The 17,162-nt window shown below is 40.0% G+C and overlaps 1 protein-coding gene across 5 annotated transcripts in view; it reads right to left on the bottom strand.

The window, feature by feature from the left end:
- Window positions 1-17,162, bottom strand: part of PEAK1 (pseudopodium enriched atypical kinase 1) — a 309,056-nt gene that overhangs the window by 72,448 nt on the left and 219,446 nt on the right. For all 5 annotated transcript variants that reach the window (XM_049611893.1, XM_049611892.1, XM_049611894.1 and 2 more), the window contains one exon: window positions 1,765-5,012. In XM_049611893.1, coding sequence (XP_049467850.1) covers window positions 1,765-4,898 — 3,134 coding nt within the window. In that variant the 5' untranslated portion in view covers window positions 4,899-5,012. The remainder of the gene's footprint in view (window positions 1-1,764; window positions 5,013-17,162) is intronic.

Below are 17,162 nucleotides of genomic sequence, written 5' to 3'. Positions count from 1 at the left end.
AAAAAAGCTGGTAAGAGGATCTGCCCTATCATAAGAGTTTGCTGTCTTTGCCAAAGAAAATGCCAGGCCTGGTAGAAAAGGCTTACTGTAAGTCAACAGGGAGGCAGACTTAGAATCAGATGAAAGAATACTCGGGGCATATCTTTGTTTAAAAGTAAAAAGTACTGGGGTGCCTGGCTGGCTTAGTCGGTAAAGCATGTGACTCTTGATCATGCGGTTGTGGGTTCGAGCTGCATATTGGGTGTAGAGATTACTTAAAAATAAAATGTTTAATGTCATTTGCAGCAATGTGGATGGAACTAGAAGGCATTATGCTGAGTGAAATAAGTCAGAGAAGGACAGATACCATGTTTTCAATCATATGTGGATCTTGAGAAACTTAACAGAAGATCATGGGGGAAGAAAGGGAAGGAAGAAAGCTACAGAGAGGGAGGGAGGCAAACCACAAGAGACTCTTAAATACAGAGAAAAAACTGAGGGTGGATGGGGGGGCATGGGGGAGAGGAGAAAATGGGTGATGGGCATGAGGAGGGCACTTGTTGGGATGAGCACTGGGTATTGTATATAAGCCAACTTGACAATAAATTATATTCATATAAATAAATAAATAAATAAATAAATAAATAAATAAATGAAATGTTTAAAAATAAATAAATTAAGAAGTACAGGGGATATAAAGAAATCATCCCATTTGTTACAAATTTGGGATAGTGGTTCTTGTTTTTATTGGCAGTTCATTAATTTTGCTTACAATATGAATGAGAAACAACAATTTTAGGCTTCCTAAACATAAATGTTTATGTGAATGATTACAAGTGAAAATATAAAAACTTCCTTTACTCTTGTGTTCATTAACAGTGCAACACTGTGGGAAGAATGCAAGCTTTAGAGTCAGCCAAACCAAAGTTTGAATTCTGACTCTGGCAGTTGTGAGCTATGTGAATCTGGTCAATTCTTAACTTCTCTGATTTTCAGTTTCCTCATCTGTATAAACCAATTTGTAGGGCTGTTGTATGGATTCAAGAGAACTATTTACAATGTGCTTTACACAGAGTAGGTGATCAAGAAAGAGTTATTAAAGAAGGAAAGAAAATGGATACCTAGAGAACTGAGGCAGGTGGGCCGTTTGCCCAGCTGGCATTATGGATTCTACTACTGGGTCTCAATCTCAGTAACCATCTTCTCTTATATCACCTACATGTTAAATAACTACAGACTGCTTGCCCCCAACTCCACCCCCACCCCAAAATTTCCACAATACTTGGAAGGAAGACAGAAAGAGACAGCATTAAAAAAACAAATTTTCCCTGAAAACAAAGTAAGGATATAGAGCTACACCTTGGTGAAAGCCAGAACAAATCGCTTGAAGAGCTTTATTCCATCTACAGTGAGGGTAAGAAGAGTATCACCATTTATTCATTTGATCCTGTTTCTTCTTCACACTATCATAGCATTTCAAAGCAACATATTATTTACTGCTATTAGGGTGTTATGGATTTGCTTTTCTATGTTCAAGCCCCTCTGCACTCACCAGAACGCAGCAGGCTACTTTAGCTAAAGATCCAGGGCCATAAACCTTGTTCAGTGCAATAAGATCACTTTAATAATACTCTAATCTTGGAATGCAGTTATAAAGATAGATGATGGCCACTGAGTGCTACTTCCAGACAGAAATGGCTCTTATGCAACCTGAAAGATATAAAAAACTTAGCATCTAAAAATGTGTTAAAAAATTCTCATATTCTGCCATTCTATTTTACGTACCTGAGAATTTTTTTAGGGATCTGTGACGGAGAAGAATGACTCCTTTTCTTCTTCTCTGAGTCCTGTAGTAACCCATCCTCTGTCCCATCTTTTTCTACAAGTGCTGACTGGTCTGCTCTGGCCTTCTGATCCACACCGAGCTGGCTTTGGGCAGGATCACACCTGTACATAAAGACAATGGCTGGCTTCTCACTGGACTGTCCTTTTGCCTCTGTGAACCAGTGATGGCGCTGAACTGGAGGAGGCGGCAGCATGTGGATGACTGTGCCATCCAGGCCCACCAGTTTCCCTTTCTCTCGGTCTTTCTCTTTGTCATCCTCCTCGTCTGTTTTCCGGCGGCGGAAGAAGCTTTTAAATGATATCCAGCGTTTAGGTTTTGCATCAGCTGTCCGCCTGCTGCCTTCAGAGTGCAAAACTGATTCAGCTTCCGTTGACCTGGTAGGACTGGTTGGCTTGGTCCAGTTGGTGAAATGCCTCTGCAAAAGGTTGCCCGCATGGTAAGGGGAGGAAGTAGAACGAGGTGGGGGGAAGGGAGGGGGTGGCTCACCCTGGGAGTTAGCCACTAACTTGGAGAGAGGGGCAGTGACTGGCTTTGCGAGTGGATCTTTCCGTACTCTGGCAGTGGGACTTTCTGTGGTCTGAGGGGCTTCAGCCTCCCCACTGGGCTGAGACGTAAAGAGAGACTTGGGTCGGACTGGTGTACTCTTAGCAGCGTCAGCATCTGGAGGGACTGCATAGAGCTCTTCCACACTGCATGCTTTAGGGCCAGACTGGGGCATTTCTGGAGGAGACTGTGGTGGTTGGATAGAAGCCACAATCTGAGAAAGCACTGTGCTTGCTTTCTCTCTGGTGCTGGTGCTGCTGCTGCTGCTGACCGTCTGAGACTCCTGAGTGCCTTCTATTTGGGCCACAGGTTCTTGAGTGGTTCTCTGGATCTTTGTTGGGGAGCTGTGGCCAGAACTATAACTTTTCTGTGGTGAAGACTGACCTCTGTTCAGACAGCTGTTAAACTCCTGAACCTTTTGAGCCACTGAGCCCCTTTTACGCTCTGTGCTGCTTGAAAGCCCTTTGGCTTGGGGGCACTCAGTAGGTTTGCTAGTGGTGTTATCGGACAGTTTTTCAGTTTCTATTTCTTCATAAGTATGGCTTATTACACTTGTGGTTTTTCCCTTCACTGAGAGTTCTCCACTTGTTCCAAGAAAACTTTTATAAATGGCTAGATTGTCATATGCATTTGGGTTGATTACAATGGGAACTTTGATGGCATTTTTAGAACTCCGAGCATAGGTTGGCTCGTCGTGAATGATGATTGGAAAAGGTGGCATGCCAGCATTGTTATAACTATTAAATTTTATTTCAGACAAATTGGGTGACTTAACAGGGATGGTTTTAGAGGAAATGTTTGTAGTTGTCGGTGAAGTAGGTGCTGACTTGTGACAGTTTTTCCTTGGAGGGACATTTGGTCCAGTTCCACCACCAATTAATTCCACCTTGGGTATCTTTTGTCGTGGACTGGTACTGGAAGTCCATACTTCCTGGTATCGTATTGCACTGGATTTTTGGAAGTGGGCACTTATTTGTCCTGACGTCGATGCAGGTGATGTCATCGGAGAGTTTGGAGTAGAAGAGGAGATTTTTGTCTTGGGGCTGCTAATAGGGCCCTCGAGGTGCTCAGTGGCCATGGCTGCCGACACGTCCACGATAGTATATGGCTTGCACAGTGGCTGTTCCAGACTCACAACTCGGTAGGGCTTTGCTTGCTCTTCTACGGGGACAAGGTTAATGGTTACTGCTTGCCCAGCAATATCGGTAGAGGCTTTACTTTCTTGCTTCTCAGTCTGTACAGCAATCTTGCCGTCCTTCTCTTCTAATCGGAGAGCAAGGACTGCTTTGTGTGTTTCTGGGACTTTTACTGAGCTTTTAGGTGCTTGTGAGGAGTCCTTTTCCTGATTATTACCAGAGAGACTTTCATAATTGGGCTCACTTTCCTTCATGTCCTTAGAACTTCCCGGGTTACCAGGAGATACTCCTCCATTACAGATCTTCTGGGATAAACCACTGGCTGTCTCAGAACGTGACTCTTCTGTTAAAGAAGAGTCTGGTGATGTAGAGTCAGATGACACCATGCTCTGCATGCTTCCTGGTCCACAGGAGACCACAGAATTCTCTTCATAACCATTTAGGATTTCATCATAACTGTCATCATAGTCTACAGCACAGATTCTCTGCAGAGACTTATTTCGCAGGGGGACAGTATTCCATTTTTTGTCCACAAAGAATCGAACAGGAGACAGAGTATTTGCCCTGAAGTTAGCAAAGCGGGGCTGCCCTCTCATGCGAATCTCCATGGCCAGCAGCTCTTCGTCGCTCTCATCCCAGCTCTCATGCTCCTCCTCCATGTTACTGAAAAGTACATCTTCCTCACTCTCCTCGCCACTAGAAAACTCTGGGTAACAGAACCGGCCCCCTTCATTACTGATCACTTCTGTGCTCCCACTCAGAATAACATGCTTGCCCTGAGTATCCTTTATACCGCCCATCATGCAACTTGGTGGAAGCTTTCTTTCCAATGATCTTTTATAGCAATCATTTATTCTTCCTAAGAATGTTTCTCTGGAGTTTGTTTCATTTCCTCTCATCTGAGGGGTGGTATCCAAGCCTGCTATCTCTTTTAACACATCAGTTAGACCATTATTGTTATTTGGTATCTTCTTTGCACTATCATTATTGCCATAGGGCTTAGGAACGTGGCTAAATCCTTCAATATCATCTTCATTATTATTATTAAGTGGTTTCTGATTCAAGGCCGTCCTGTTTCGGTTCCACCCTATGATGACAGGTTTGTTCTCACAGTGTTCTTGGATACTAAGTTCACCACATACACTCTGCCCATCTGCCACCATCATAGTGGGTTTCACAGCTATAGTGGGTTTTTTAGCCACAGGAGGACGGAAATTCCCAGTGTTCCTCATGCGGTGGTTATTACTGTGATTGGCATTAGTTTTCACATTGCCATGGGTGGCGGGTGCCTTCTCAGGGTCTGGGGGGAGCTGGTGTAAGCTTTTAGGCTTAAAGCAGTTCTTGCATTCACCAGGTTTCCACACGTGTTCAGTAAAGGTGTTACAAGCAGACATTTTTAAGAAAAGACCTTCACAGACAATGCTTTCCTTTCAGTGCATAGCAAAACTTTCATCCATCAGTTTTCACCTCCCCTATGTATCATAGCAGCTCTTGTAAGTATGATCAATCTGTGGGAGGGAAAAAAAAAAAAAGAAAATCTAAATGGAAAAGGCACAACGAGGCTTATCATGATGAATGACTTAAAAAAATTGGCTCCACTCCTAAACTTTTCTTTAAGTGAACAGATTGAAAGATTAATTAATTTGGGTGCTTTCTGAACTCCTTAAGCCAGTTAGCATTTTGGAAAGTTCGTCTTTCAGCCATAATTTTTGTATACTCTCATTGAACTATATATAATCTTTCACTTGATATCTATGTGGCAACGCTACTGTGAACTTCCCCTTCTGGAAATGCGTTTCAAACTGCTCTTTTTATTATCTACAACCTGTGTGATACTTCTTAGTCCACTGTAGTTTCCTCCTCCACCTGCCCTTTTAATTTGGCTACCTCATAGACTCCTCAATCTGAGTGCATTCAAACGAAGCCTCCGGCTACCCCTTTTCTCAACTGCAAGAAACATTTCTACTCTAATCAGCCCTCCTCTACTCTCCAGGCCACCTCCTTTCTCTGTCTTTACCCTATTTCAGTTAATGTCCCCATCATCTACTTAGATAACTAAACTCAATTCTTGACACCTCTTCCTTCACTTCTAACTCCTTAAATTAGTCTTGCCAATTCTATCTATTACATTTCACTGGAACTCTTTCTTGTCATTACCAGACCCTGCTAGCGGTTCAGATATTCACCATCTTTTGCCTAGATTCCTGCAATAAGCTGTTAACTGATCTTCATGCTTGCAGTCTCACCCCACTCCAATCCAACCTCTCTACATTTGCTACTCAAAATGTGGTCCCCACATAAGGAGTATCAGCCTTATTTGGGAACTTGTTAGAAATGCAGTATTTCAGGTATAACCCCAGACCTACTGGATCAGAATTCGTATTTAATGAGATACTACCATCAGATTTACCTTTCTGAAAAGCTAAGAGGATCAACTTACTACCTAGCTTAACTATTCTGTGCTCAGTCTTACCTACCCACTGACTCTCAAATGTCAGTGTGCAGACTAGGGGTTGCCAGCTAAGTAAGAACCACTTGGGGAAGCACTACACACCTACGTAGTCAATCTCTGAGGGAAGAGTCCACAAATTTGATTTTTTAAAACAAGTTCTCCGTGTTTGTTTGTTTGTTTTAACAAGTTTTAAGTGCACTGAGGTGTTGGAACCTCTGAGTTCTAGGAAGGAACACAAGCCCCTTAGGTTTTCATGATTTGGTCTTTGCCTCCCTTCTAGCCTTATGTCTTAAACATCAGCTAGTCTTATTAATGTTGTAAATCCCACTGGGCTACTCATTTCTCCTTGATACTATCAAAGCCACTTAGACATACCTCCATGAACAAGCACTTTCATTAAAAAAAAAAAAAGTTTATGTATTTATTTTGAGAAAGAGAGAGTGTGCATATGTGTGTGCAAGCCGGGTAGAGAGAATCCCAAGCAGGCTCCGTGCTGTCTGCTGTCTGCACAGAGCCCAAAGTGGGGCTCAATCTCATGAATCATGAATCATGATTTGAGGCAAAATCAAGAGTTGGTCACCTAACTGATTGAGCCACCCAGGTAGGTGCCCTGCACTTTCATTTTAAATTGTCTGTTTACTCACTAGTTTTTGAGCTTTTTAAGGTCTGGGCTCTATCTTGTTCATCTCTACATGTCTAGCACAAGGAGCTAAATAAATACGGTTTGACTAAATGTGCTGGGTTTAAAGTTTATTTAAAAAAAAAAACTAATCTTGTGACTCTCCCTTTTGTCTTAGGCACAGAGCTGCAGACTTTCCCACAGAATATCACTACAGTGTTATATTTCTAATTTGGATATTATAATAAAGTTGGCAGTAGGCATGTATGTGTAAGACTATTTTAATGGCTAGAGAGTTTACTCATGTATAATGACAGCAAAAAAGATCTTTCGTTTCATTAGAAATGCAGCCTTTCTGTCGAGTCTCAGCATGCGTGTAAAGAAAAGAATATTTTCTTTAGCTTGCATGTGTGTGTGCACACGTGTATGTGTGCACACACACGCATGCACGCACGCACACACACACACACACACACACACAGAGCTAAGTCCCTTGTGAACAATACTCATAAAGCATTCTGCCTCAGTGAAAGAAGTACAGACTTAAAGATCAAAGTATTCCATACAGAGAGCCCAACAGCCTGGCTGAAACCTAAGTTCATTCTTTGCTGGAGATTATCAAATGGCTCATTTCAATATGGTAAGAGTATATTTTTCAAGTGTTTGTTTGAAAACATTTATTTAGTCCTTAGGATATTCAAAAAGCTATCCCTTAGTTGATAAAAGCATTTCCTGCTAGTCTGAGATTGGAACATTTTGAGCAAGGAAAAGAATGGCATAAAATTAGGCTGAAAAGGAAAGCACGGGCCAGATCGTGCACGGCCCTTTAGGCTTTTAAAGATTACAGAGTTTATCTTAAGAGGAGTGGGAAGACACTGAAAGGTTTTAAATAGGGGAAACAACATGATCCAATTTGCATTTAAAAAAGCCAGCTCTGAGGAAAATACAAGAAATACGATACGTAGCTACAGATCTAACAAAATATGTACAAAATCTAAAATCTCTATGTAGAAAACTACAAAATGCTGATAAAAAGGTATCAAAGTGGACCTAAGTAAGTGGAGAGAGATACCAAGTTCTCTCAGTATTATGAAGACGTTAATTTCTCCCAAACTGCTCTGTAGATTCAACATAATTCTAAAAAAATCCAAGCAGGATTTTTTAGGAGAAATCAACAAACTAATTCTAAAATTTATACAGAAAGGCAAAGGAACTAGAATAGCCAAAGCAATTTTGAAAAAGAACGAAGTTGGAGGACTCATATTACCTGATTTTAAGACTTAGCATAAAGCTACAGTAATCCTGACAATGGGGTACTGGCAAAAGATAGAAACATAAATGGGGAAAGTGGGGCAAACAAATCTAGCCTGCTGCCTGTTTTTGTATGTCCTAAACTAAGGATGCTTTAAAATTTTTCAAATGATTAAAAAATCCAAAAGAATAGTATTTTGTGACAAGTGAAAATTACATGAAATTCCCAATAGAGTGCCCATAAATAAAGCTTTATGGGAAGATAGCCAGGCTCATTTGTTTGCATACTGTTCCTGGCGGCTTTATGCTACAGTGGGGAGTTGAGGAGCTTGGGACAGACTGCATGGGGCGCTCTCATCACTTTGCAGTGCTTTTCTTTAAAAAAATTTTTTTTTTAATGTTTATTTTTGACAGAGAGAGAGAGAGACACAGAGCATGAGCGGGGGAGGGGCAGAGAGAGAGGGAGACACAGAATCTGAAGCAGGCTCCAGGCTCTGAGCTGTCAGCACAGAGCCCGACGCGGGGCTCAAACCCACAGACCACGAGATCATGACCTGAGCCGAAGTCAGATGTTCAACCGACTGAGCCGCCCAGGTGCCCTTTTGCCGTGCTTTTCAAGCACTCCACAAATGGCAGCATTTCTACAGCTATGTGTATCACCCATGTAAAAAGACATTTTTCCAAGATAAAAATGTCAAATTTCACTACAGATATGCATCAATAAACATTTATAATCAAGTTTGATAAGAGGAAACACTAACTTTGCATCCTAATTAAGCAAAATGTTATCCCTATCCCAAAAAAGAATTCCACTGTTTGTATTAGTAGAGCTGTGTTTCAGAAAATTGTACTCAATTACCGTATTTTGAAATTTGTTTTAAAAATTCACGGAAAAATTTTTTCTCTTGTTATACAAGTACTTACATAATATCTCCAATTTTGCCTTTGGGCCTATAGAACCTAAAATACTTACTATCTAGTTCTTTACAGAAAAACTGTGCTGACCCCTGACATAGATCAAAATAGGCACAGAAAGGAGTCCAGAAACAGAACCCTACAAATATAGGCAACTGATACATGCCTCTATCAGTGAATATTCTTTTCAACAAATGTGCTAGAATAATTGGATATCCATAGGCAACAAAGTAAACCTTGATTCATACCTCACATACTGTATATGAAAATTACCCCAGATCTAAGCATAAAGTGTAAAGCTATAGTGCTCGCTACAGCAGTACATATACTAAAGTGTAAAGCTATAGAGGTTTTAATAGGAAAAAAACAGAAGAAAATCTTTGTGACCTTGAAGTAGGCTGAGTTCCCAGATACAATATGAAAAGCATGATTCATTAAAAAAAAAAAAAAACAGACAATTTGGATTTTATCAAATTTTAAAAATGTTTGCTCTGACAAAGATACTGATAAGAGAATGAAAGATAAGCCACAGATGAGAAGTTTTTTGCCAAGTACATATCTGACAAAGGACTTTGTATCCAGAATATATGAAGAACTTTCAATATTTAATAAAAAGAAAATATCTGATAAAAAGTCGGCAAAAGGTTTGAGCAGTCACTTCACCAAAAGTACATGGATTGCATATTAACATGTGAAAGGTGCTAAATATCCTTAGTCATACAGAAATGCACATTAAAACTGCAGTGAGCTGCCACTATGCATCTATTAGAAAGGTTAAAATGAAAACAAAACCAAATACTGAGGGAGAATGTGGTGCAAGTGAAATTCATATGGTGCTGGTGGGAATGCAGATGGCACAGCCACTTTGGAAAACAGTTTGGCAGTTTCTCATAAAAGTTGAGCACAAGCTTTCCATGGGACCCAGCAGTCTCACCAATAGGTACTCACCCAAGAGAAATGAAAAGTTATGTTTGCATTATAGCCTGTACACAAAGGTTTATAGGCAAAAACTGGAATAATCCAAATGTGTGGTGGTGGTTATAGGACTCCATGCATTTGTCAAAATTTATAGAACTGTACACTAAAAAAAGATTATATAAATCAAACCTTAATACATCTGACTTAAAAATAAAAAACAGCTCTGGCTGCTATATGGACAATAAGCTGGTGGAAGACAGGAGAGAAAGCCAGGAGACTGTTCGAAGGGCTGCTGTTGGCAAAATAAGATATGATGAAGATCTGAATTAGGATGTGGCATCATGGAAGGCAGAGAAATGTAGATTCACGAATGACTAGATTCTGGAGAGAGTAATAGATGTTGAGATTTGGGTTTATGTACTTAAATGATTTGTGGGGCCATTTACTGAGATAGACAACACTAGAGGAGATGATGCAACTTTTTGGCAATAAGATTATTAGTCCATATTTTGTTACCATATAATAGAGAAAACAGGTGAATTTAGAAGTCTGGAACACAGAAGGGAATTCTGCTGTTCTTGTGGGTTTGGGAATAACTACAGAAATATCCAGGCTAAAAAGAAAAGAAGAGTGAGCTGGGGAGGTGGTCTTGGTGGGTGAACCAGGGAGAAGAGAATAACTCTTAAGAAAACTCAAAAATGAATAAACTGAGGGTTGATGGGGGGTGGGAGGGAGGGGAAAGTGGGTGATGGGCATTGAGGAGGGCACCTGTTGGGATGAGCACTGGGTGTTGTATGGAAACCAATTTGACAATAAATTTCAGGAAAAGGAAAAAAAAAAAAGAAAAATAAACATTTTATTCATTTAGCAAAAAAACCCAAAAAACAAAAAACCAAAACCTAAAAAATAACAGTCATAACTGTGTGACACAGAGCCAGATGAGGAGATTTCATGAAGGGGGAGAAGACAACTATTTCAAATGCTGCGGAGGGGTAATGGGGGGACTGAGGACCTAAATTGCCCATTGGACTTGGTAACATGAGCTCATTGGTGACTTCAACTGTAACTATTTTGATGCAGCAGTGGGGATGGAAAGCAGACTGTGGTCAGCTGAAGAGTGAGAAGGTAGAGTGAGTAATTGTAGACAACTTTTGGAAGAGTTTATGTGGGAAGTAGAAGAAAGAAAGAGCCAGGCATATATGGGGAGGAGGTGCTGTCCAGAAAGGATTTCCTTAGTTTAAGATGGCAAAAACTACATCATGTTGAGTATTAATACTAGAGAAAGACACAGGAGAATGGGAGACGCTAAAGAGACAGGAAAAAGGTAGATAATCCCAAACCTAAGAATGTTAAAACTGAGCAGGCCCCGGTTTGATCCTTCTGTTTTATGGATGAGGAAGGCTGAAGCCCCCCTGAAGGGCCATGCTGTGAATGAGAAAAGACTTGAGAAAGAACTGAGATTATTCAAGGCTACAGCAACTTACAATATGTTTTGTTTTCAAATAATTTTTTCTATTGTTACCTGAATTTTTTTCTTTTGTTATATAGATGTTCACTGTGAAAAATCAGAAAAGCATAAAAGAAAATAGAAATCATGTGTAATCCTATTACTTGGAAGTAACTTCTATCAGTAGTTTAGGGCAGTCCGTGTCAATCACCAAGAATTTTTTTAAAAAGATATTCCCTGTTGGGGCACTTGGGTGGCTCAGTCGGTTAAGCATTCGACTCTTGATTTCAGATCAGGTCGTGATCTCACGGTTCAGTTCGGTTCCTGGGTTTGAGTCCCACATCTGGCAAGTGCTGACAACACAGAGCCTGCCTGGGATTCTCTCTCTCCCTCTCCCCTGCTCAAGCTCACATTCTCCCTTTCTCTCTCAAAATAAATAAATACACTTAAAAAAAAAAAAAGGCATTCCCTGTCTACTCAGCACCATGTGGCATTAAATATAAAAGAATAAGGCATCCTGGCCTAATATCTTGTTAACCAAGTTAAATCCACCACTGATAAGAGAGAGATTCAATTTTCTCTTTTAAGTAGTACAGTATATTTTCTTTTTCCAAGCCTGGCAGATAAATAGTAAAAATAATTCCCCATGTTGAGTGTTAGTAAGTTAATTCAGTCAAGAAAGGGCTGCTGAGTTGATTAGCAGCTATCACATTATCAACAGGACAAATGAGATTCACCAGGAACACAATTAGCTATGTCAGTGCTGTGTGCAACAGAAAGCCATCAATAAAACTGAAACCTTGGAGCTGACATTCTTTTACAAATTCTGTGTACATCTGTATTCACACTGCTGTAAAACTGAGATGAATCAAGCAAACACCTTTAGCAAGCACCAGATGGAGCTGCTGGCTAAGCCACTAAGCCTTAACTACAAGGGCTTCAGTTTTCAACACTAATTATGTTTGGAGACAAAGATGTGCACTTAAAGACACTGTCAAAACTATTTCAACTTGTAACAGGCTCTTAGAAAGAAAAGCTGTACCCGATCAGATGTAGCGCTGTCCAAGGAGCAATCCTTGGGCTCTACTGCCTTTGTGAAATAACTTCATTGGCACTCAGTAACTAGCAGTTTTGCCTGCTCAACACTGACACCCCCAAATCAGGAAATTCTAGTCACCAAAGTTCTGCTTGAGAAATAAAATATGTGTCTCCTGAGGCACTTAAGAAAATATGACAGTCTACCCTGGTGTCTTCTATTTATTTGCCAAGACAGGTCTGATACAGAGTACCCAAATGGAGTGTTTGATAAGAAAACTCATTTGCTTCCACATTCCTTACAATCTCAAAGCAAACCCCACAGATGAATGGTTGATGAGAGAGTTGAATGGCTGAAGCTGCCCCCAGACGCCAGCTAGGATTCCATGATCTAAGATCTGATTTCATATGTGACGGTTTTTAAGGCCAAAGCCCTTCAGGCTACAGATGAAACTGTTGAAGAGTAGCCTATTTCACTTCAAGTTGTGACAGCTTTTAAGAACCTATTACTGTTTTTTACTCTCTCTACTGCTATATGGACAATGACAATAATTAGTTTGCTTCGAGTCCAACGGTTTCAAGCAGATTTGATACAAAACAACTAAATCCACACTGGATTTCAATCTTGGAATAAACAGGCCCACAGAAAGGGCTGGAGCTCCTCAAGCTGGATGCAATTTCCAAGTCAGTGAAGAGGGGAGACTGTGTAGGTGGTATATTAAACACCATATATAGAGTGTTTCCTAAAGGCACCCAAGGAGAATCTGTTCATAATAAAGGAGGATGGGGAATGGACTGCTAAGCTCCTTCCCCAATCCTATGACTCCCGGAGGCCATTGTTTCTCTTCATAAAATCTGTCACATTGCCATAGAGACAGAGTCAAGAATCCTCAGTGCTGTACATGGGCTTTTAAGGACACTTTCAGTGAGGAACTACTGCCTATATGTCATCCTACACATTTGTCCATCTCCAGGATACTGGGGTAAAATTTACAAGTCAGGGTTCTCATTAGGCTTTTGTAATGGCGCATGTGGGTTACTTATATAAAAAAAGGAAAGGAAAATGTGACAAGTATCCCCACGTCACTGTTCCCAACCTTTCCTTCTGCCACAGTGAAAAACGCTGACCCGATACCTCAGCCAGCTGCCAAACCCTTCAGTAGATGACTAAAAGGGTGGGGAAAGGAAGAGAAAAGCAAAGCTGCAGGAAAAGACTTTGTAGGAGATAAAACACGGCTTTAATTTGGAACATGAATGGAAATTCCATGAGTGAAAGCAACCTTCCTTATTTGACATCTGACCTCCTCCCCACCCCTTCGTGGAAGAAAAAAATCACACGTCTTTGCTATCACAACAGTAGGCAAGATCTTAAGATACAAGGGTCTCCTGTTTAAAGAAGAAAGCAAAGTAAAACCTGCTTAATTTGGAAAACGTAACTAGAGCTCTGTTGAAAGGAGGAAGCCCATGCACTTCCAACTGCTCTAACCACAAGTTTTTCTCTAGCCATTTACTGTTCCTGTCACATGGTAGCCATCTCCGGATAAGAGCCATGCGTCAGCAAACACACGACTGTAAAGCGGCACCGCTTAGCTCCCAACTCAGTTTTTAAGTTCAAACTCTTTGATGAACCAGTTTAATAATAATAATAATTACTATTATAAACTTGGTAATAACTAGTCATAAGATTATAAGTTCCAAAACGTACACTGAACCCACCTCAGATCCCTACTTAAGAAGGTATACATCAGAGAGGAGGTTAAAATGTTATCTAATAACAGCCAAGGACTCCACAGTCTCTTGCAGTTTTATTCCGTTCACAAGCTGTTCCCTCTGCTTGGAACGTATTTCATCTAGCGCTGTTTCATTAGGCAAAACTATTTATCCTTTAAGACCCAGTTCAAATTTTACCTGTGTGATGAAGCTTTACCTGACTTCCTAAAAACCTTTATTATAATACCATGTTGTATGGTAGTTACAGAAGTCCCTAGAAGGCAAGGCTATGTCTTTTTATTTTTTTTTTAAGTTTATTTATTTACTTTGAGAGAGAGAGAGAGAGAGAGACAGACAGACAGACAGACAGAACCAGCTGGGGAGGGGCAGAGAGACAGCGAGAGAGTGAGAGAATCCCAGGCAGGCTCCACTTAGTGAGTACAGAGCCCAATGTGGGGCTCGATCTCAAGAACCATGAGATCATGACCTCAGCTGAGATCAAAAGTCAGATGCTTAACCGACTGAGCCACCCAGGTGCCCTGGCAAGGCTGTGTCTTTTTCATGTCTATATCTCTTGGATTGCTTGGAAGATACTGGATACTAAATAAACGCTTGCTGAGTAATAATAATTTTAGCTATCTAGCATTTACTACTAAGTGCCAGGCACCACTTGAAGCATTTTTTTACACATGAAAGCTCTTATTCTCATAAAAACCCTACGATGTACATAATTATTAGCTTCATTTTACTAATGAAGAAACTGAGACCTGCTCAAGGTCACACAGTTAGTAAATGACAGAGACAGGATGGATGAAGGGATGAATGAATGCATGTATGCACAGATGGTAACGTTCAGCTATCCCTAGCATCTGGAGGCTGATTTAGCCACAGCATGGTGATACCTGAAAGGCGCCCACCACAGCGGAATTCTAACTTGAACAAAGAAGCGTCAGAAGGAGGCACACCCACACCTTCCTAGCTCAGCTCTGAGGTGGGCAGGGTCCATGTGCTCACAGCAAAGCTGTGGAAGCAAGCTAGAAAGAAACCAACAAGCATATATAATTAGCTATGGCTGCCCCCAAAGTTGTGCTTTATGTGCTTCAGAGTGAATATTTGGAGGCAAATTAAGCATAATCTTTCAGGAGCCACCCCTATTAGGAGGGCCTCTTTCGTAGCTTATTGAGAATGAAGGGTGAGATGCTGCTAGAAGCTGCCTTGCCGTGTTCTTCCTCTCCACTGCCTGCAACTGCAGAGCCAACTGTCAAGTGAAGAAAGCTGGACTGTAGGCTAACTGAAATGTGAAAAGATAGGTGATCTCTGGTATAAAACAAAAGAATAAAAGGGGCGCTTGGCTGGCTCAGTAGGTGAAGCATGTAACTTTTGATCTCAGGGTTTTAAGTTTGAGCCCCATGTTGGGTGTAGACATTACTTAAAAAAAAAAAAAATCTTTAAAACAAAACAAAGGAATAAGAAAGAGGGGAAATGAGGACTGCAAAATTCAAAGGTAAGAAAAAGAAGAGAAAGGAGGAAAAGGAAGTTGGGAAGGAAAGAGAAATAACAAAACAGTCCATTATTCTGAGAGAAATCCCACTAGAATGTTTATAGCAACATCATCAGAGGAAGCAATAATGTCATTTGTTACCACACTTCACCATTTCTGGAGGCTTTACTGTCTTGTGGGACTTGTACATTTGCTATGAAGTATTAATTTTCCAATCAAACTAAATTTTCCCTACCCCAGCTACAGAAAAGAGTAAACAATACATTCTGTAAAACATTTATAATTTAGACTTTTAAAGAGAAAAAGCACTTCTAAATTAAAGTCTGAGTTATACAATACTTTAAAGAAATATAAATTCATTGCTTTCAAAGGGACACCATAACAAACTAGTGTAACAGTTTTTCCTGGTAAAAGTATTTGGAGGACCTGTTCTAATAAATAAATAAGAATTATTTTTATGATGGTTACAAATAAATAATGGCTTAAAAATACATTAAAAGAGTATCTTTCAAACTGGGATCCAGGATCTTTTTCAAGGGTCTATACATGAGTTTTCCAAAATAACTTTAATATTGAACTGAAAACAAAGTTTACATCTAAAATAAATTGATATGAACATATGCTGGATCATTGTAATGGCCACTTAAAACAAAGCATAGCAACATGATTTGCAACATGATTACTAATGTACAGATACATTTGTTTTTCTAGTCTGAACTGGCATCAAGCACACAATTTTAATTGTAAGGAATAATGAGAAAAGTAGGAGGCTCACTTAACATGTAAATGATACAGTCCCACTAAGTAAAGACCAAAATGAAATAATGGTGCAGTCACCGCACATTGTATTGATCCTGGATTTTCAACATCTGAGAAAGAAATGTGGCAGAAAAAGAGAGTCAATGGTAATGAAAGCTGCCAAGACACCTTTGGGGGTGGCAGACAGCTCCATACTCATGTTGTGAGCAGCAATTCAGTTTTGGCAAAACATCGTCACTTTATTAAAGTAACGTTAATTTGCATTTCATTATGTTTTACAGGCTTTTTTTTTTGTACTTTTAAGTTTGTTTCAGTTTACAGTTAAAAGAGAAATCCAAGTGTAAGGAATTTATATCTAATTTTATTTGTTCATATTTAAGTAAAATTGTAATAATGTGTGTCAATGGTGAAAGGCTCCAATTTTTAGCCAATTAAAAGGAGCCTATAAATTACTAACGTTTGAAGGTAGTGCTTAATAACAATATTCTCTTATGTCAGGTAAGCATTCCTCTTGTGACCTTACTTACATTATTAACTTGCTAAGCATCTGTTAAAGGAGTATAATAGTCATCTATCTCACAGAGGCTGTTGTTCAAATGAATTAAGATAAAATATATACAGATTGCATTGAATCTATAGATAGCTTTGAGTAGTATGGACATTTTAGCAATATTAATTCTTCCAATCTTTAAACACAGGATATCTTTCCATTTGTTTGTGTCTCCTTTAACTTCTTTCATCAGTCTTATAGTTTTCATTATACACATCTCCCATTTCCTTGGTTAAAGTTATTCCTAAGTATTTTATTGGTTTTAATGCTATTGTGAATGGGATTTTTTCTTTCTTTCTCAGATATTTTGTTGTTAGTGTATAGAAACACAGCTAGGGGGCACCTGGGTGGCTCAGTCAGTTAAGCGTCCGACTTCGGCTCAGGTCATGATCCTGCGGTCCGTGAGTTCAAGCCCCACATCGGGCTCTGTGCTGACAGCTCAGAGCCTGGAGCCTGTTTCAGATTCTGTGTCTCCCTCTCTCTGGCCCTCCCCTGTTCATG

The sequence above is a fragment of the Panthera uncia genome (assembly GCF_023721935.1).
Source record: "Panthera uncia isolate 11264 chromosome B3 unlocalized genomic scaffold, Puncia_PCG_1.0 HiC_scaffold_1, whole genome shotgun sequence".
NCBI classification, from domain to species: Eukaryota; Metazoa; Chordata; class Mammalia; order Carnivora; family Felidae; genus Panthera; species Panthera uncia.
The sequence above is the reverse complement of the archived record's forward strand: the minus strand, read 5'-3'. Positions and strand labels throughout refer to the sequence as shown.